This window comes from Anolis sagrei, chromosome 11, assembly GCF_037176765.1.
Source record: "Anolis sagrei isolate rAnoSag1 chromosome 11, rAnoSag1.mat, whole genome shotgun sequence".
NCBI lineage: Eukaryota > Metazoa > Chordata > Lepidosauria > Squamata > Dactyloidae > Anolis > Anolis sagrei.
In genome coordinates, this window is record NC_090031.1 from 35,365,177 (window position 1) to 35,388,032 (window position 22,856).

General features: G+C 39.0%; 2 protein-coding genes across 2 annotated transcripts in view; one reads left to right on the forward strand and one right to left on the reverse strand.

Moving 5' to 3' along the window:
- The window catches only part of LOC132763806 (multidrug and toxin extrusion protein 2-like), a 60,613-nt gene that overhangs the window by 9,083 nt on the left and 28,674 nt on the right, over positions 1 to 22,856 (forward strand). The window lies entirely within an intron of this gene.
- Positions 1,235 to 22,713, reverse strand: SLC47A1 (solute carrier family 47 member 1). Its single transcript, XM_067472209.1, has 16 exons — positions 22,504 to 22,713; positions 17,548 to 17,649; positions 15,789 to 16,006; positions 15,649 to 15,691; positions 11,232 to 11,276; positions 10,974 to 11,071; positions 9,145 to 9,242; positions 7,846 to 7,959; positions 7,660 to 7,727; positions 6,776 to 6,884; positions 6,552 to 6,627; positions 5,133 to 5,202; positions 4,893 to 5,025; positions 3,256 to 3,350; positions 3,050 to 3,143; positions 1,235 to 1,867 (listed from the first exon to the last, which is right to left on the reverse strand). Exons 1-16 carry the CDS (start codon positions 22,645 to 22,647, stop codon positions 1,638 to 1,640), a joined length of 1,737 nt encoding a protein of 578 aa, XP_067328310.1. The 5' UTR covers positions 22,648 to 22,713; the 3' UTR covers positions 1,235 to 1,637.

Sequence of the window (22,856 nt, forward strand, 5' to 3'; positions counted from 1 at the left end):
CTGAGAAGGCCACGCCTCCCGCCCCCACCAGCCAATCAAGAGCTTGGAGAGAGCTCTTCCTCCTTTCCAGGCTCCGCCCCTCACGGCCAGGCCGCCAATCCCTCGCCCAGCCCACTGAGAAGCCCGCCTCCCTTGTGAGCAAGCCACACCCACCAAGCCTGCCTGCCTTCTTGTCTTTGCAGAGTTTCTCATTCCTGTTTTGCAGTGCTTAGCTTTGGAAGCAGAGGGCCGGGTCACAGCCCCTCAAACTGTTGGAGGACCAGATTATAATTTGGAAAAAAAAGAGAATGGATTCTTATGCACACTACACATATATTATTTATAGTGCAAAAACTTTACAATAACTAAATTGAAGAACAATTTTAACAAATATCAACTTATTAGTATTTCAATGGGAAGTGTGGGCCTGCTTTTGGCTGAGGAGATAGGATTGTGGTTGTTGTTGTGTGCTTTCAAGTTTTTCCGGACTTAGGTTGACCCTGAGCGAGGGCCAAGTAAATGACCTTGGAGGGCCATATCTGCCCCCCCGGGCTGTAGTTTGAGGACCCCTGGCTTAGCTGATTTTAAATCTAGTGCTAAATAGCGATTGCACCCCCCTTGATCCAAAATGCCCGGAGTCAAGAAGGACTTCCAGTTCTGGATTGCTATTTATTCTTCTTCTTCTTCTTCTTCTTATTATTATTATTATTATTATTATAACTGCTAGCAGAGTGAGCTGGTTGCGTTTCAAATAATAATAATATTGTTTTGTTTCAAGTAATAATAATCTTGTGTTTCAAATAATAATAATATTGTTTTGTTTCAGTTTCAAGTAATAATAATAAAAATCTTGCGTTTGAAATAATAATAATAATAATAATAATAATGATATTGTTATGTTTCAAATAATAATAATAATCTTATGGTGTTTCAAGTAATGATAATAATCTTGTGTTTCTAATAATAATAATAATAATAATAATCTTGTGTTTCTAATAATAATAATAATCTTGTGGTGTTTCAAATAATAATAATAATATTGTTTCAAATAATAATAATCATCTTGTATTTCAAATAATAATATTGTGTTTCAATAATAATATTGTTTTTCAAATAATAATCATCTTGTGTTTCAAATAATAATACATAAAATTATTAATCATGATATTTACATTATGAATCAAATAAAATTAACAATTATTATTATAATAATTATTATTATTTCTGCCATTCAAAGCCATCCATCATTCACAACTGTCAGAAAATCATTTTTATTTGTAAAAACCCTGTAAAAGAATTACAAAATCGGGGGGCGGGGGGCGGGTGAGAGATCCCGTCAACAGAAGGATCTCATCAATGGAAGCAGGAAATATTCAGATTTCTTCTTGCCGGATCCCATGAATGGAAGGATCTCTTCAACGGAAGGGTCCCCTCAACTGAAAGATCTCCTCAACGGAAGGATCCCGTCAACGGAAGGAACGGAGCAGGAAATATTGAGATTTCTTCTTGTTGGATCCCATCAACAAGGTTCTGGCCAAAGAATCCTGGGCGATCCCGGAAGCCCACGCCTGGATCTCTGTGGCTGGTCTGTCATCCCTCCTTGCGATCCAAAGAACCCGACGGGATCTTCTCTGACCGGAGCCGGATCTCTCCTCCTCCTACCGGCCGTCCAGCAGGAAGCGGGTGAGGACCCCTGCGACCAAGAGGCCCACAGCCAAGGCCACAGCCAGACCCCGCCGGACCAAGAGCTGCTTCCCAGACAGGACGGCAAAATCCGGTAGATCCTCAGGGGGGAGCAGCTGGTGCGCAGACGGGGCACCACCGTCATCGGGAGTCAGGCCCACAAAGATGGCACCGTTGGGGACACTCGTTTCGGTGGCCAGGTAGGCTGCAAAGGAGGAGAATCACCATAGGATTACTATTGTATTATAATCCATATTATTATTATTATTATTATTATTATTATTATTATTTGAAACACATTATTATTATTATTATTACATTATTATTATTATTTACATTATAATAATTACATTATTATTATTATTAGACTTACACAGTTGGAAGGAACCCCAAGTGCTATCCAGTCAACCCCCAAACACAACAAAATTATTATTATTATTATTATTATTATTATTATATAATGATATTCTATAATCATTACATTATTATTATTATTATTATTATTATTACTTATACGGTTGGAAGGAACCTCAAAGGCTATCCAGTCAACCCCCAAACGCAACAAAATTATTATTATTATATAATGATATTCTATAATCATTTCATTATTATTATTATTATTATTAGAGTTGGGAGGGACCCCCAAAGGCCATCCATTCCAACCCCCTTCTGCCAGCAAGACAGAATTACTATTGTATTATTATCTATTATTATCATTATTACTAGTAGTAAATTCATAAGAGTTGGAAGGGACCCCCCAAAGGCCATCCAGTCCAACCCCATCCTGCCAACCTTTTTATTTATTTATTTATTTATTTATTTATATAGATTAACGGCCGACAGGGAGCTCTGGCGTGGGCTGGTCCATGAGGTCACGAAGAGTCGGAGACGACTGAACGAATGAACAACAACAACATTATCTATTATTGTCATTATTATTACTATTATTATTATTACTATTAGTAGTAGTAGTAGTAGTAGTAGTAGTAGTAGATTCATAGTGTTGGAATCTACATCATCCAGTCCAACCCCCTTCTCCCAGGAACATGGAATAATTATTATTATTATTATTATTATTAGACACATAGAGTTGGGAGGGACCCCCAAAGGCCATCCAGTCAGTCCAACCCCTTCTGCCAACAAGAAGATAGAATTACTATTGTATTATTATCTATTATTATTATCATAATCATTATTAGTGGTAGTAGTAGTAGATTCATAGTGTTGGAAAGGATCCCCAGAGGTCATCCAGTCCAGCCTTCTTCCGCCAGGAAGGAAAGGCACCATCAAAACCTTCCCAACAGATGGCCAGGGGTTTCCAAGCAGCATTTCCACTGTGGAATAGCTCCCATCGCTCCCTAAAACTGAGAAGGACATTGAAAAGTACCTAAAGGCACCACTTTGCCACCCGCCGCCGCCGCTGCCGCCTCGTCCTCTGCCTCGGCCTGGAGCCGGACTCCCAATCCCGCCCGGATCTGGGCCTGGAAGTATAATAAGCAAACAAAGGAGCGTCAGATGCAAGGCGCTAGTCCTCATGGGCCACGCAAGGCCAATGCATGGCTCTTCCAGAGCGGAGAAGGGAAAGGGACGCGCCTCTTCGGCGGCTTTCTTCCAGTCCATGCGCAGGACGACCACCAGGAAGGAAGCGGCCTGCAAGGAGATGCACACGATCAGCCCGGTCCAGAGCCCTGCAGGGAGGAGGGACAGAAAGGAAGGAAGGGGGGCTCAGTGGCAGACCCATCACAAAGGGTGACCCCCAGCCCAACCCCATTCTGCCACCCAAACCCTCCCCACAGAGGGCCGCCCAGACTCTGTTTGTATCGCCATGGAATCCTAGAGTTGGAAGGCCCTCTTATTCCAAAAGGCACCATCCGATCTCTCCCGATAGATGGCCACCCAGACTCTGCTTAACAACAACAGTTGAGGGAGCCCTCAAGGCCATCCAGTACTATTGAATTCCACCATGAAGGAAGACACAATTTGATCCCTCCTGACAGATGGCCACCTAGATTCTACTTAACAACAAGAATAATAATAATAACAACAACAACAACAACAACAACAATAACAGAATGCTAGAGTTGGAAGGGAGCCCTCAAGGCCATCCAGTCCTATTCCATTCCACCATGAAGGAAGACACAATCCGATCCCTCCCGACAGATGGGCACCCAGATTCTGCTTGTTCACAATAATAATAATAATAATAATAGTAATAATAATAACAGCAACAATAGAATGCTAGAATTGGAAGGGAACCATAAAGGAAGACACCATCCGATCCCTCCCGACAGATGGCCACTCAGACTCTACTTAATAACAACAATAACAACAATTATAGAATGCTAGAGTTGGAAGGGAACCCTCATGGTCATCTAGTCCAATTCCGTTGTGCCGTAAAGGAAGACACAATCCAATCCTTCCCAACAAATGGCCACCCAGACTCTGCTTAACAACAACAATAACAACAATCACAGCATGCTAAAGTTGGAAGGGAACCCTCAAGACCATCCAGTCCTATTCAATTGTGCCATAAAGGAAGACACCATCTGATCCCCCCCGACAGATGCCCCCCCCCCCCAGACTCTGCTTGATAACAACAACAACAACAGAATGCTAGAGTTGGAAGGAAGCCGTCAAGACCATCCAGTCCTATTCCATTCCACCATAAAGGAAGATACCATCTGATCCCTCCCGACAGATGGCCACCCAGACTCTGCTTAACAACAACAACAATAACAACAATCATAGAATGCTAGAGTTGGAAGGGAACCCTCAAGACCATCCAGTACTATTCCATTCTGCCATAAAGGAAGACATAATCTGATCCCTCCCAACAGATGGCCACCCAGACTCTGCTCAATAACAATAACAACAACAACAACAACAATCAAAGAATGCTAGAATCAGAAGGGAACCCTCAAGGCCATCCAGTCCAACCCCATTCTGCCAGGAAGCAAGATAGAAGTCCTATTATTATTATTATTATTATTATTATTATTAGATTCATGGAAGTGGGACTTGAAGGGCCACCCAATCCAACCCTGCTCTGCCAACCCTGAAGAGGCCACCCGACCCCTCCCAACAGAGGGCCATCCAGCCTCTCCCATTATGTCCTGACAGAGCCCACGAAGGTGGAGGGGGCCCCTAAAGGCCATCCAGCCTGACTCCCATTCTGCCAGGAGGTCACAACCTCACCCGCGATCCCTCCCGATGGAGGGCCAGCAACTCACCCATGACTCCCAGGCCGTATTTGAACATGAGGGTGATGCCGATGGGGAGGCCGACCACGTAGTATCCGACCGCGTTGGCGATGGCCCCGATCTTCTGCTTCCCGGCGCCTCTCAGCACCCCTCCGCAGGTGGCCTGGAATGGCATTTGCAGGGGGAAAGGGCTTGGTATTGGCCTTGAGGACTAGAAACTTGCCCTCAAAGGGATCTGTGCCCGTCTCTTGGGGGGCGGGGGTCACTTACGGCCATGGCATCAAAGAGGTGGAAGGGAGCGAAGATCATCATGACTTTGGAGACCAAGGCCACAATCTCTCTGGAAGGACAAGGCAGAAAACGTGGGTGGAAAACGTGCGAGAAACAGTCAGAAGATTCGCAACCGATGTCGGTTGAAAAAGTGGAAACACCAAGCAATTCCCTCAACAAACACTAGGTGGAGCCAAAACACTTTCTCATTATAGACAACAATTCCCAGCATTTCATGTGTAAATGCGGATCCAATGGTGAGTGTGTGACCGAATGCACAAACGAGTGCACTAGTGAAAACACAACTGAATGTGTGAATTGATGTACATACAGATTAGGGGGTTAACTTCACAATCAAATGCACAACTAGAATGTGCAACCAAGTGTGCAAATGCATGTCGCTTTAGGTCCAATGAGTGTGCGATCCAATGCACAAGTGGATACACTACAGAGTTTGCAAATGAATGTCAATGCAGGTGTGTATAACCCAAGGCACCAGTGAAGGCACTAGTGAATACACTACCGAATGTGCAAATGAATGTCGCTGTGGGTCCAATGAGTGTGCGACTCAATGCACAAGTGGATACACTACTGAGTGTGCCAATGAATGTCAATGCAGGTCCAATGATGACTATGCAACCCAATGCACAAGTGAAGGCACTAGTGAATACACTACTGAGTGTGCAAATGAATGTCATTGTGGGTCCAATGAGTGTGCGACTCAATACACAAGTGGATACACTACTGAGTGTGCAAATGAATGTCAATGCAGGTCCAATGATGACTGTGCGACTCAATGCAGAAGTGAAGGCACTAGTGAATACACTACTGCATATGTAAATGAATGTCGCTGTGGGTCCAATGAGTGTTCCACCTAATGCACAAATGGATACACTACTGAGTGTGCAAATGAATGTCAATGCAGGTCCAGTGATGACTGTGCGACTCAATGCACAAGTGAAGGCACTAGTAAATTCACTACTGAGCGTGCAAATGAATGTCAGTGCAGGTCCAATGATGACTGTGCGACCCAATGCACAAGTGAAGGCACTAGTGAATACACTACTGAGTGTGCAAATGAATGTCGCTGTGGGTCCAATGAGTGTGCTACCCAATGCACAAGTGGATACACTACTGAGTGTGCAAATGAATGTTTGTGCAGGTCCAGTGATCAGTGTACAACCCGACACAAGTGAAGGCACTAGTGATACACTACCGAGTATGCAAATGAATGTAGGTCCAATGAGTGTGCAACCCAATGCACTAGTGAAAGCACTAGTTAATACATGATTAAGTGTGAAATGAGCGTAAATGGAGATCGGGTGCTTGAGTTCACAATCAAATGCACGACTGAGCGTGTAACCAAGTGTGCAAATTAGTATCAACTTCAGTCCAATTATGACGTTGGGTCATACGCACTTGTCGCTGGTGAAAATATAAGCCACCACGTTTCTGATAGCCGCCAAGAGTCCCGCAAAGACCACCGCGAAGACGCCTTCAGGGAAAAGGAACAGAAAGGAAACACGCTCAGTGTGGACACCTTCCCTGGATTCCGCTAAAGCAGCCATTTGCGGGATGCTGTGCCTTTAAGGACAGGCCGTCCTGGGAGGAAGCCCCGCCCCACCTTAAAGAGACAGGCGCACCTGAGCAGAGGAGGCCCGCGATGCAGGATGTCTTGGCTTGTGCCACATCTCCGGCCCCCAACGCATTCCCCACCCGAACCCCGGACGCCACGCTCATGCCTTGGGGCAGCTGCAGGGAGGAATAGCGAAATTATTATTATCATCATTACATTATTTTCATAGTATTGTTGCATTATTATTTACAGTATTTATATTCCGCCCTTCTCACGCCGCAGGGGACTTAGGGCGGATTACAATGTACATATACATGGCAAACATTCAATGCCATAGACACACAACATATATAGGCAGATACTCAGAGGCTATTTAACATTCCAGCTTTTGGCCGTCGCTTCACCGTCATTTTTGTGACACTGATGAGGTACTTCCTCATTTTGTGCATACTTCCTGGAGATTTTTATGGCCTCGTAAATCAGTTAAAATTAGCCTCCCCACATAAGTGGTACCTAAATTTCCTCCTTGGCAGATGCAACTGTCTTTTGGGTTGCAAAGGTCGACAACAAGCTACTCAATTGGTCGGGAGCTCACTCCGACCCGGGCTGGCTTCGAACTCATGACCTTTTGGTCAGAAGTGATCGCAATGCAGCTGACATTCAGCCAGCTGCGCCACAATCCCAGTGCTAATTATCATAGTATTATATGATATAATTAAATAGTGCAACAATAATAGTGATATAATAATATTCAATAATAATGTAATAATACATAATAATAATGTAATATTTGATGATAATAACAATATTGAATCATAATAATGTAATCACAATATTAAATAATAATATTAAATATAATAATAATAATAAATGCAAAACAGCCTAAATACTAAGTTTAGGGAGTGGAGAACAATTGAGGACTTAGGCCTGGGTGGCCCAGTGGCTGCTCACCAGGTAAGCAATGGTGGCCAGTTCGAAGATGATGGACTGGGCGCCCAGCTCCACAACGCTGATCATTCCTGCAGGAAATCAATGGAGTCAGAGGGGAGGGAATGGCGCCACGAACCCCAAAAAAGGGGGGCAGGAAGAAGGGGGGTCTGGGGAAGGGAAGGAAGGAAGGAAGGAAGGCGGGCTCACCGGTCAGGAAGCTCCCGATTTCGAAGGTCCACCACTCAATGCACATCATCAGCATGCTGGGCAGCGCCAGGCGGAGGAAGGACCCCCACTCCTGCAAACAGTCCCACCCCCAGCCTGGAAACAGAGGTGGGGAAAACGCTAAATTAAAAATTAAATTAAATTTTAAAAATAAAATACAATAAAATGATGTAAAAATAAAAGTATGTAAAAATATTGTGTGTGTGTATAATGTAAAATAAAATAAGGTAAAAATACAAATATTTAAAAATATATAGAAGGTAAAAATAAACATATTTAAAAATAAAAATATATCAAAATAATGTAAAAATAAAACATTTAAAAATAAAGATGTTTAAAAAATAAAATAATGTAAAAATAAAAATATTTAAAAATTAAAAATAATATATCTAAAAATATTTTTAAAAATAAATACGGTAAAAATAAACATATTTGAAAATAAAAATATATCAAAATAATGTAAAAATAAAAATGTTTTAAAAATAAAATAAGGTAAAAATAAAAAAATTAAAAATTAAAAATAATATATCTAAAAATATTTTAAAAAATAAATAAGGTAATAATAAAATATTTTAAAATAAAATATGTAAAATTAATGTAAAAATAAAAATATTTTAAAATAAAAATGTTTTAAAAATAAGGTAAAAACAAAATAAGGTAAAAATAAAAATATTTAAAAATATTTCTAAAAATAACAAAGCTAAAGGTAAAAATATTTTAAAATAAAAATATATAATATAATATATAAAAAATGAAATTAAAATATCTAAAATATTTTGAAACATAAATAAGGTAAAAATAAAATAAGGTACAAATAAAAATATTTTAAAATAAATATAGATAAAATTAAAAGAATGTAAAAATAAAATAAAAAATAAAAATACATAAAATATATTTTAAAAATAAATAAAACAAGGTATAAATAGAAGTATTTAAAAACCTAAAAATATACAAAACTAAAATAATATCTAAATAAAATTGAAATATATATAAAAATACAGTACAATAAAAATAAAATTGCACTTCTTCTGATGCACAGCCTGGTTGGGTTGAAAATGAATCTAAATTATTTTAACTAAACATATGATATAATATAAATATAATTAAATAATATATTAATACAATAATAATAACAAACCTTTTATTTTATAAAATTATTAAATGCAAATGATTTTATCACTAATTAATAATTTTTTATTTTAATTTAACCTTGATTTTTTTAAAAATTAGTAATGTTCAATCAGGATTTCAAGGAGGGAAAAGAAGTGAAATTTCCCCTACCGCCCCATGTCTTCTTGTGTATCTTTTTCCACCAAACGTAAAGGAAAAGGAGGAGCGGCTGCAAGTTTTGGGAGAGCGTATTGGCCCAGGCCGAGCCCCTAAAAAGAAAGAAGGGACAAATAAAAGGAAATATGAGACGAGGGACTATACCCAGTGTGGCCACCAGGTGTCACTGAAGAGACAAGCTACATACAAGTCGGCCACTAGGTGTCACTATAGAGACAGGCAAATCTATGTAAATAATAATGTCATGTTCATTTGTGGTATTAACAGAACTCAAAAACCACTGGACGAATTGACACCAAAATTGGACACAAGGCACCTATCAAGCCAATGTATGTCCTTCACTGAAAAATATTGATTTTGTCATTTGGGAGTTGTAGTTGCTGGGATTTATAGTTCACCTACAATCAAAGAACATTCTGAACTCCACCAATGATGGAATTGAACCAAACTTGGCACACAGAACTGCCATGGGCAACAGAAAATACTGGAAGGGTTTGGTGGGCAGTGTCCTTTGGTTTTGGAGTTGTAGTTCACCTACATCCAGAGTCACTGTGGACTCAAACAATGATGGATCTGGACCAAACTCTACATGAATACTAAATATGCCCAAATGTGAACACTGGTGGAGTTTGGGGAAAATAGACCTTGACATTTGGGAGTTGTAGTTGCTGGGATTTCTAGTTCACCTACAATCAAAGAGCATTCTGAACCCCACCAATGAGAGAATTGGGCCAAACCTCCCACACAGAACCCCCATGTGGGCCACAGCAACACGTGGCAGGGGACATAGTGTCTATATAAACAATAATGTAATGTTCATTTGTGGGATTAACATAACTCAAAAACCACTGGATGAATTGACACCAAACTTGGACACAAGACACCTATCAGGCCAACGAGTGACCATCACCCCTAAAAACACAAAAAAACGAGCAGAATGGACTTAAAACCCCCAAAATAAACTATATACACATATACACATACACTCATATACATATACACATGCACACATACACATATATGTACACAAGCACGCACAAATATACACATACATATAGACGTGCACATAAACATATATTTACATATACACATGTATACATACACATATACATAGACATACATACACATATATACACAAGCACACAATACACAATACACAATATACATATGCATACATACACACATCTACATAGTGACATACATACACATATATACACAAGCACACACGTATACACAATATACATATACACATATAAACACATAAATACACAAATACACACATATACACACGTATATACACACATATGCACACACACATATACACCCATCTATCTATCTATATATTTGTGTATAGGTGTATATATGTGTGTTTGTATATACAGATATAGATATATACACGTATACACACATACAAAACATATATATAGACTGTCTATATATTTGTGTATATATTTGTGTATATTTGTGTATATATGTGTTTGCATATATAGATAGATATAGATATATAGACGTATATACACATATGCACACACATATACACCCATCTATCTATCTATATATTTGTGTATATATTTGTGCATATGTGTGTTTGCATATATAGATAGATATAGATATATACATGAATACACACATATACACACACAAAACATATACAAATTGTCTATCTATATATTTGTGTATATATGTGTTTGCATATATAGATAGATATAGATATATAGACATATACACACATATACACACACACCAAACATATATACAGACTGGGCCACAGCAACGCATGGCAGGGGACGGCTAGTATACACATAATATACATTCGAACTCACACCACGCCAAGGTCGAAGGTGTAAAGGAAGACGGCGTTCATGATGATGTTCAGGACATTTGCCACCACGCCGGTGATGACCTGGGGCAGGAGGATGGCCTGAAACAAAAGGAATTCACACTTGATGATCCGGGTTTTAGTCCGAACTTTGAGGTGCCGAACCTATAGATGGGGCAGCGCCTGGGATGCTTCCCAAGAAGTTACAAATTCCAGACAAATTCATCAGATGATGGGCTTTGTCACCTCTTCAAGCAAATACCTGGCTCTGTAGGTATCGGATCTGGAGCTGGTAGATAAACGCTGCCTACGGGAGAAGGAGGACAAGCAAAATTATTTATAGAGATACTAGCCGTCCCCTGCTACGCGTTGCTGTGGCCCAGTCTGTGTATATGTTTTGTGTGTGTATATAGGTGTGTTTGCGCATATATATGTGGTTTTGCGCATGCATTGTAATATGTTTTTTGGCTTTTCAAGTCCCTTCCGCTCTGTGTTTCAGTGTTTTTTTGAGTGAAGGACATACATTGGGTTGTTAGGTGTCTTGTGTCCAAATTTGGTGTCAATTCATCCAGTAGTTTTGGAGTTATGCTAATCCCACAAACTAACATTGCATTTTTGTTGATATAGATTACCTGACTCTGCACTGACACCTAGTGCCCAATCTGGGTATACACCCTTTAGATCCAAAGTGATGAATTTATACCGGATTCCGGATTGCTCAAAACATGGCCACATTATTTTAGGAGGTATTAGGACTGCAAATGGTAGTAAAATAACAATAGTAATATTAATAACAACAACAATATAATTTGTTATTATTATTATTACTATTGTTATTTTAAATATTATTATTATTAATTTAATAGAAATATGGTGTGAGCTCACATACATATCAAATTTATATATATATATATATATATATATATATATGTAAATGCAATATATATATATATATATATATATATATATATATATGTTGTTTGTTCATTCGTTCAGTCGTCTCCGACTCTTCGTGACCTCATGGACCAGCCCACGCCAGAGCTCCCTGTCGGCCGTTACCACCCCCAGCTCCCTCAAGGTCAGTCCAGTCACTTCAAGGGTGCCATCCATCCATCTTGCCCTTGGTCGGCCCCTCTTCCTTTTGCCTTCTACTTTCCCCAGCATCATTCCCTTCTCTAGGCTTTCCCGTCTCCTCATGATGTGGCCAAAGTACTTCAACTTTGTCTCTAGTATCTTTCCCTCCAGTGAGCAGCCGGGCTTTCTTTCCTGGAGGATGGACTGGTTGGATCTTCTCGCAGTCCAAGGCACTCTCAGCACTTTCCTCCAGCACCACAGCTCAAAAGCATCGATCTTCCTTCGCTCAGCCTTCCCGAAGGTCCAGCTCTCACATCCGTAGGTGACTCCAGGGAAGACCATGGCTTGGACTAGGCAATGGATCTTGGTTGCCAGTCTGATGTCTCTACTCTTCACTATTTTATCGAGACTGGACATTGCTCTCCTCCCAAGAAGTAAGCGTCTTCTGATTTCCTGGCCACAGTCTGCATCTGCAGTCATCTTTGCACCTAGAAATACAAAGTCTGTCACGGCCTCCACGGTTTCTCCCTCTATTTTCCAGTTGTCAATCATTCTTGTTGCCATCATCTTGGTTTTTTTGACGTTTAGCTACAACCCGGCTTTTGCGCTTTCTTCTTCCACCTTGGTTAGAAGGCTCCTCAGCTCCTCCTCGCTTTCGGCCATCAGAGTGGTGTCATCTGCATATCTGAGGTTGTTAATGTTTCTTCCAGCAATTTTCACCCCAGCCTTACATTCATCCAGCCCCGCACATCCTCGCATGATGTGTTCTGCATACAAGCTAAAAAGGTTGGGTGAGAGGATGCAGCCTTGCCGGACGCCTTTCCCAATCTTGAACCAGTCTGTTGTTCCGTGGTCAGTTCTGACTGTTGCTACTTGGTCCTTGTACAGATTCCTCAGGAGAGAGGGAAGGGGGCTTGGGATGCCCATCCCACTCAGAACTTGCCACAGTTTATTATGATCCACACAGTCAAAGGCTTTAGAATAGTCAATGAAGCAGAAGTAGATGTTTTTCTGAAACTCCCTGCCTTTCTCCATTATCCAGCGGATATTGGCAATCTGGTCTCTCGTTCCTCTGCCTTTTCTAAACCCAGCTTGAACATCTGGCAACTCTCGCTCCATGTATTGCTGGAGTCTTCCTTGCAGGATCTTGAGCATTACCTTACTAGAATGAGAAATAAGGGCCACTGTACGGAAGTTTGAGCAGTCTTTCGCATTTCCCTTTTTTGGTATGGGGATATAAGTTGATTTTTTCCAGTCTGATGGCCATTCTTGTGTTTTCCATATTTGCTGGCAAATGGCATGCATCACCTTGACAGCATCATCTTTTAAGATTTTAAACAGTTCAGCTGGGATCCCGTCGTCTCCTGCTGCCTTGTTGTTAGCAATGCTTCTTAAGGCCCATTCAACCTCACTCCTCAGGATGTCTGGTTCTAATTCATTCACCACACCGTCAAAACTATCCTCGATATTATTATCCTTCCTATACAGATCTTCTGTATAGTCTCGCCACCTTCTCTTGATCTCTTCAGCTTCTGTTAGGTCCCTGCCATCTTTGTTTCTTATCATACCAATTTTTGCCTGAAATTTACCTCCAATGTTTCTAATTTTCTGGAAGAGGTCTCTTGTCCTTCCTATTCTGTTGTCTTCTTCCACTTCCATGCATTGCTTATTTAAAAATAGTTCCTTATCTCTTCTGGCTAACCTCTGGAATTGCGCATTTAACTGGGCATATCTCCCCTTATTATCCCTGTTTCCTTTTGCTTTCCTCCTTTCTTGGGCTACTTCCAGTGTCTCAGCAGACAACCATTTTGCCTTCTTGGTTTTCTTTTTCTTTGGAACGTACTTTGTTGCCGCCTCCTGAACAATGTCTCGGACTTCTGTCCATAGTTCTTCTGGGACTCTGTTTACTAAATCTAGTCCTTCAAATCTGTTCTTCACTTCCACTGTATATTCGCTAGGAATGTTAGTGAGATCATATCTAACTGGTCTGTGTATTTTCCCTGATCTCTTTAGTTTTATTCTAAATTGGGCAATAAGAAGTTCGTGATCTGAGCTACAGTCAGCCCCAGGTCTTGTTTTCACCGACTGGATGGATGTCCGCCACCTTTGGCTGCAAAGGATGTAGTCAATCTGATTTCGGTGTTGACCGTCTGGTGAGGTCCATGTATAAAGCCGTCTTTTAGGTTGTTGGAAGAGAGTATTCGTTATACACAGCGAGTTTTCCTGGCAGAATTCTATCAGCCTGCGTCCCGCTTCATTTTGTTCTCCCAGACCATGCTTGCCTGTGATCCCAGTTGTCACTTGACTTCCCACCTTGGCATTCCAGTCTCCTGTAATGAAAATAATGTCTCTTTTTGGTGTATTATCCAGTAGTTCCTGCAGATCCTCATAGAACTGATCTACTTCTGCTTCTTCAGCAGCTGTGGTTGGGGCGTATATTTGGATCACTGTGATGTTGAAAGGCTTTCCTTGCACTCGAATTGAGATCATTCTGTCATTTTTTGGGTTGTATCCAAGCACCGCTTTAGCGAATTTCTTATTAATTATGAAGGCTACTCCATTTCTTCGATGTTCCTCTTGTCCACAGTAGTAGATCTGGTGGTCATCTGATGTGAAGTGGCCCATTCCAGTCCATTTCAGTTCGCTGACCCCTAGAATGTCTATCTTTAGTCTTGACATCTCACCAGTAACAACATCCAATTTGCCCTGGCTCATAGATCTTACATTCCAGGTTCCTATGGTGTGTTGATCTTTAGAGCATCGGATTCGTCGTTCGCCTCCAGTACCGTCGGCCGCTAGCCTTCCTTTCGGCTTTGAGCTAGCTGCGTCATCACATCTGGGACTAGTTGAACTTATCCTCTGCTCCTCCCCAGTAGCATTTTGGCCATCTTCCGACCTGGGAGTCCCATCTTCCAATGGCATACCGACATATCTCTGGTTGTACTGGTCCATTTAGTTATATATATATATATATACATACACACAAACACACACACACACATACATACACACATCTTGTTCTGCAGTGACGCCTGCTGGCCAACCTGAGTATAGCACTCTTTAGACCCAAAGTGATTAATTTATTAGGGATCCCTAATGAGCCTTAATTTCCGGAGAATTTTGGACTGCAACTGGTATCATAATATTTTTTAATTGTTTTATTAGTTTTTCCCACTCCCCCTCCCCTCCTTGTACATGCAATTTATACATCAAACTACAGAAGTTACATTTCAAATATCAATATTTGAAATTATTTAGAAAATGTGCTAATTAATTTTTCTACTCCACCTCTTAGCACATTTTCTAAATAATTCCTAACTGGTTCCCACAATAACTAAGAGGACGTGGGAACCAGCTGGTAGCATAATAAATAATAATAATAATAATTATTATTATTATTATTATTATTATTTATCGTGTCATCAGCAATGTCATCAGCAACCAGACCATTGTGTTACATTTCTAACAGAACAAAACAAACAGACAGATTTAAAAAAAAACACAAATTTTGCAAACTTGGTAATAATAATAATAATAATAATAATAATAATATAATAATAATAATAATAGAAAAAGCAAAAGAAGCGAGAGAGAGGAGGACTTACTGGGAGCGCAGGAATAAATATCATCACATAAACCTGGGTTAACCTGCGAGAGAGAGAAAGAGAGAATATAACGTTCTTCCTAACTCAGATGAGACCAAGAGAGGGTCCCGGAAGGAAGGGGGGGCGGTGGGGGGGCGCACCGGGAGACCTCGGGGTCCTGCCGGCAGAGGAGGAGGATACGCTCGGCGTTGAGGAAGATGGCCCAGCAAGGGAAGCAGAAGAGGAGCAGGATGAGGATGCCCCGTTGCAGGATGGTGCCCACGCGCTTCACGTTGCGGCTCCCGTACGTCTGGGTCATGAGCGTGTCGCACACCGAGGCCAAGCCCGTCCCGATGGAGATGCCGATGACATTGATCACCTGCAAGGAAGAGGGCAGGTTAAGCTGTGCGCAGGGAGGAAGCTAGGCCAGGTGGACATCTGTCAGGAGGGATCGGGTGGTGCCCCCCTTTGTGGCAGAAGGTGGTTGGACTGGAAGGCCCCCTACAGACTTCTCTTCCAACTCTATTATTAGATATATAAAAAAAAATTATTATTATATATTATATGGATATTATTTTATTTACATGTGCACAACAACAACACCGCACACATGCACATGAGGTCCAAGTGTCTGGGGTTCGTCTCTGAATATCGGGCTCTTCCCAAGGGCCTAGCGTATAACAGATGTATTATTATTATATACTATAATTATAATATAATACTAATTAATATTATATTATTATATATAATAATATAATAATAATTAATTTTATATTATTTATTATAATTATTATATAATTATAATTAATATTATATTCTTATATAATATTCTAATTATAATAATTACATTATTATTTTATTTACATGTGCACAACAACACAGCACCCATGCACATGAGGTCCAAGTGTCTGGGGTTCGTCTCTGAATATCAGGCTGTTCCCAAGGGCCTAGAGTATTACAGATGTATTATTATACTATTTTTATTATTATTATTATTATTATTATTATTATTATTATATAATACTATAATTATAATATTAAAATAATAATAAATATTATATAATACTATAATTATAATATAAAAATAATAATTAATATTATAATATTATGTAATATTCTAATTATAATTATTATATTATTATTTTATTTACATGTGCATAACACAGCACACATGCACATGAGGTCCAAGTGACTGCGGTTTGTCTCTGAATATCGGGCCTGGAAGAATAGAGATGTATGATATTATTATTATATATTATATGGATATTATTATTTTATTTACATGTGCATAACAATACATCACACATGCACATGACGTCCAAGTGACTGCGGTTTGTCTCTGAATATCGGGCCTGGGAGAATAGAGATGTATATTATTATTATTATTATTATTATTATATGGACATTATTATTTTATTTACATGTTCATAACGACACAGCACACATGCACAAGTGTCTGGGCTCTTCCCAAGGGCCGAGCATATTAGCAATATCTAGATGCCCTTTGGGCGTCTCCTCCAACTATATTATTAGTATTATTAGCAGAACTGGATGGCCCTCTGTCAGGAGAGATCAGGTTGTGTCTTACTTAGTGGCAGGAAGAGGTTGGACCAGCATGTTCTCTTTGCGCTTCTCTTCCAACTCTAGATTTCTATTATTATTATTACTACTACTACTACTACTACTACTAGCAGGATGGCCCTCTGATTGAGCTCTTCCTAACTGGATCCAGGAGGCTGGACTAGATGCCCTCTCGTTAGGGTCTCCTCCGACTCTAGGATTCTATAGAAAGATATAGCTCTATCATAGAATGTAGTGTATCTGTTACATCTCTGGCTGGATGGCCGTCAGTTGGGAGGGTTTTGATTGTGTTGGCCGGGATGCCCTGTGGGGTTCTTCCGCGCACGGAGAGAGTCCTACCGAGACGGCGAGGGTGACGGCGTCCAGCTCGGCTTTGCCCAAATGGCCGCAGAAGATGGAGCTGACCACGTTGATCAGGAAGCCCAGCAGCTGCGCCACAAACTGGGAAGAAGGGAAGGGAGAAGACACGTCAGAGAGAGACAGCTCTAATCGATAGGTGGGTAGATAGAAAGACTGATAGGTTAGTAGACAGACAGACAGACAGACAGACAGACGATAGACCACTTAGAGAAAGGACAGATAGATAGATTGGCTGATCGATCAATTGATAGGAAGATAGATAGATGGATGAATGGATGGATAGATAGACAAAAGACCAATTAGAGAGAGAAATAGATAGATAGATAGATAGATAGATAGATAGATAGATGAGTAGATAGGAAAATTGACAGATAGATAGATGGATTGATAGGTGATAGACCAATTAGAGAGAGAAATAGATAAATAGACAGATAGATAGATGGACGAATTTCTCTAATTGGTCTATCACGTATCAATCGATAGATCAATCAATCATCTGATCCATCTACTTAGCTATCAGCTATCCTGTCTGTCTGTCTATCTATCTATCTATCCATCTATCTACTTATCTATCAGCGATCCTATCTATCGATTGATCAATCAATCTATGTCATTTCTCTAATTGGTCTATCACCTATCGATAGATAGATCAATTAAAGAGAGGACAGAGAGATTGGTCAATCAGTTGATTGATTGATAGATAGGAAGATGGATAGATGGTTGATAGACCAATTAGAGAGAGAAATTATAGATAGATAGATAGATAGATAGATAGATAGATGAGTAGATAGGAAGATTGACAGATAGATTAATTGGTCTATCACCTATACATCCATTTATCTATCTGTCAATCTGCCTATCTACTAATCTAAGAGAGGACAGAAAGCTAGATCTGTCTATGGGTCAATTGGTTGATTGATTGATTGACACATAGGAAGATAGATAGATGGATGGATAGGTGACAGACCAATTAGAGAGAGAGAGATGATGCATAGATAGATAGGTAGAATAGCTGATAGATAAATAGATAAATGGATTGGTCAATAGATAGATAGATAAGATAGGATAGCTGATAGATAAGTAGATGGATCAGTTAATTGATTGATCTATCTATCGATAGGTGATAGACCAATTAGAGAAATGACATAGATAGATAGATAGATAGATAGATAGATAGATAGATAGATAAGCTGATAGATACATAGATGGCTCAGTTGATTGATTTATCAATAGGTGATAGACCAATTAGAGAAATGACATAGATAGATAGATAGATAGATAGATAGGATAGCTGATAGTGGATTGGTTAATAGATAGATAGATAGATAGATAGATAGATAAGCTGATAGATAGATAAGCTGATAGATACATAGATGGCTCAGTTGATTGATTTATCGATAGGTGATAGACCATTTAGAGAGAGAAATTAAAGATAAATAGAGAGAGAGAGAGGGAAGGGAGGTGGCTCTGTCTGTCTTGGTTCCTTCCCTGTGTTCTTCCCAGATGATGGATCAATTGATTGATTGATCTATTTATTTATTTATTTAAAACATGGATATTCCGCCCTTCTTCTCACCCCGACTCAAGGGACTCAGGGCAGAGCACAGCATATACACGGCAAACATTCAATGCCGGGACACAGATTCACATACACATACATAAACATGGAAAACATTGATCTCAGTATTAAAATACATCATTTAAAACTGTCCTAGTCACCCACGTCCAATCTAATTGGCCTGGTCATCTTTCCTATTGCCACTTTCTTGCCCTGTCCCAAAAGCTTGATCCCACAGCCAAGTGTTGAAGGACAGGAGGGAGGGGGCCGACCTGATCCCACCAGGAAGGGAGTTCCATAGCCAGGGAGCAATCACCAAAAAGGCCCTGTCTCTCGTGCCTGTGACAATGGCGGAACAGAGAGCAGGGCCTCCCCGGAGGATCTTAATCTCCGCGATGGTACGTAGGGGGAGATGTGTTCGGACAGGTAATTTGGGCCGGGTGTCACATGGGAGTTGTGTGCTCCCTGTACGCCGCCCCAGTTATTAACCTCAATAGGTGATAGACCAATGAGAGAAATGACATAGATAGATAGATTGGAAGAGAAACAGATGATAGATAGGTGATAGATCAATAAGAGACAGAAATGATAGATAGAGATGGAGAGAGCGAGATGGCTGTGTGTGTCTTGGTTCTTTCCTTTGTGTGTCTTGGAACCCAACCCTCGTGGCCGCGGGTGTGTGCTTGCGCTTCTCAGGGGCCAAAATCCAAGGCGAGTCGGAACAAGGCCCGCTTGTGCAACCGCTTCCCGTCAAAAAGGGGAGCGCCCTACCGCCCCGGGGAGGGGGAAGAACAGAGGCCACAGGTGGGGGGGGGGGCCTTCGGTCCTCATGTGACGGGAAAGGGTCCGGGGGGGGGGGGGGGGGGAGAAACTGGTCCAAAACTGGTCCAAAACTAGTCCAAAACTGGTCCAAAAATATGAGGAGGTCACCCACTGGGAGAAAATAATAATTTAATAATAAGCAACGATTTGGCAATGATAAAATAATAATTTAATAATAAACAATAATTTGGCAATGATAAAATAATAACTTAATAATAAACAATAATTTGGCAATAATAAAATAATAATTTAATAATAAACAATTTGGCAATAATAAAATAATAACTTAATAATAAACAATAATTTGGCAATAATAAAATAATTTAAAAATAAACAACGATTTGGCAATAATAAAATATTAACTTAATAATAAACGATAATTTGACAAAAATAAAATAATAATTTAATAAACAATAATTTGCAAATAATAAAATAATAATTTAATAATAAACAATAATTTGGCAATAATAAAATAATAACTTAATAATAAACAATAATTTGGCAATAATAAAATAATAACTTAATAATAAACAATAATTTGGCAATAATAAAATCATTTAATAATAAACAACGATTTGGCAATAATAAAATAATTTAATAATAAACAACGATTTGGCAATAATAAAATAATAATTTAATAATAAACAATAATTTGCAAATAATAAAATAATAATTTAATAATATACTTTATACTTTAATCTTATATCCCTCCGACACTTTTTCAGCACTTTTAACCCTGTACCCCACCTCAGCCGGCTCAGTTTTTAATAACATCCTGTTGTATTGTTATTGCTATTGTTTTTCTGCTTTAACTGTTTTATTTTGCTATGTATTGTATTGTTGTATTGTGTTGTGCTGGGCTTTGGCCTGTTGTCAGCCGCATCGAATCCCTTGGGAGATGCTAGCGGGATACAAATAAAGTTTAATAATAATAATAATAATAATAATAATAATAAACAACGATTTATTTATTTAATAATAATAATTTGGGGGGGTCTTAGGTCCTCATGTGACGGGAAAGGGTCCGGGGGGGGGGGGGATGGGGTGGGACCTTGTCCCGAGATAGGAGAGGAGGTCACCCACTGGGAGAAAACAATAAGTGAATAATAAACAATGACTTGGCAATCATTAAAATAATAATATAATAATAATACATGGTAATTTAATACTAACCATTTAATACCAATAAATAATAATAACTTAATAATACTGCTGATAATAATAATCCCTAACTCCAAATCATGCGTATATATGTATACGTGTATGTATGTGTTGATATATATATATAGCAATCACGGGGCTTGAACTCAGGGCATCTGCTTCCACAAAAACGTCTTATGACCCTCCATTGTTATCTCCCCAGGCGTCAGATGCTGCCATAAAAAAAAGGGAAGATAAAGGACAGAACTATGTCTCCCATTTCAGGCCAAGAAACAATGCGTCTGCACTGTGGAACGAATGCACTTTGGCGCCACTTCAAGTTCCACACCCTTAATAGTAGCAGCTGCATGAACATAATAATAAAAAATAAATATAATAAAAAATAAATGATATAAGAAATAATACTAATATAACAAAAATAATATAAACAATAATATAAAAATAATAACATAAATAATTAACAATATAATAATATTTAATAATAATATAAATAATAATAAATTAAGAATATAATATAATACTATAATAAATAATATATATAACAAATATAATATAATAAGAAATTATATAAGAAACAATACTAAAATAAATATAATAATAAAATGAGAAATGATATAAGAAATAATAGTATACTAAAATAATATTATAATAATATAAAAGAATAACAAAAATAATTAACAATATAATAAATTTAATAATAACATCAATAATAAATTTGGATAATATAATACTATAATAAATAACATACATAAGAAATACAATATAATATAAGAAATAACAAAACAAAAATAATAAAATAAGAAATAATAGTAATATACTAAAATATAATAAATAATATAAAAGAATAACATAAAGAATTAATAATATAATAAATAATAATACATTAAGAATCTAAGTATAATATAATAAAATACTATAATAAATAATATATGTAATAAATATAACAAAAATAATATAAGAAACAATAGTAATATACTGAAATAATATTATTATTAATAATAATAATATAAAATACTAACATAAATAATTAATAATATAATACTTTAATAATAATAATAAATTAAGAGTGTAAGCCTAATAATAAAATAAATAATAAATACTGAAATAATGAAGTAAATAATAATAAATATTACAATAAATGTAAACAACAATAATATACTACTATAATAAATAATTTAAATGTAATGATAATAAATATAATAATATAATATGAAATAATAATATAATAAATAATAAAATAATATAGGAAATAATACTAAAATAAATAAAATAAATGAATAATAACTTTGTTGATCTCCTGGAGGCATGGGCTGGCTGTGTGCTGGGCCTTAAAGGGTCCGGATCTTTGGCCTGGCCTCCCTGGGGCCTCCTCCTCTCCTCTCTGGCCTGCTTACCACAGGGCCCCCGATCTTGAGAAGCTCAGGGGTCTCCCTCCAGACCCCCAGGGGCATCCCCCGGCGGGCCCTCCTCCACCACCGCCGCCCCCACTCCTCCTCGCTCCGAGCCTCCTCGTCCTCCTCTTCCCGGGGCCGCCTCATGCTCCTCTCCGCCGGCCTGCTCCATCCCTCAACGGCCGCACGCCCCAATGGGGCCCCGCCACGTGCTCGGGCGCGCCAAAAGGATCCGGGGGCGGGGCCACAAGGGAATCCCCGCTCCCATTGGCCGTGACGTAGAAGGGGGCGGGGACGCTGGGAAAGCAGCCACGCCCACTCCCCAAAGGGGGGGGCTGCTAGAGGCCTCCCTCACA

Bases quoted from the DNA above. Each gene is read 5' to 3' on its own strand.
- SLC47A1 (XM_067472209.1), bottom strand. From the start codon at position 22,647: ATGAGGCGGCCCCGGGAAGAGGAGGACGAGGAGGCTCGGAGCGAGGAG. The intron at 16,007-17,547 runs GTAGGACTCTCT...TCTTCCTTGCAG, and splicing joins CCGTCACCCTCGCCGTCTCG to GTGATCAATGTCATCGGCAT. The intron at 9,243-10,973 runs GTGAGTTCGAAT...CTTTCTTTTTAG, and splicing joins ACCTTCGACCTTGGCGTGGT to GGGCTCGGCCTGGGCCAATA.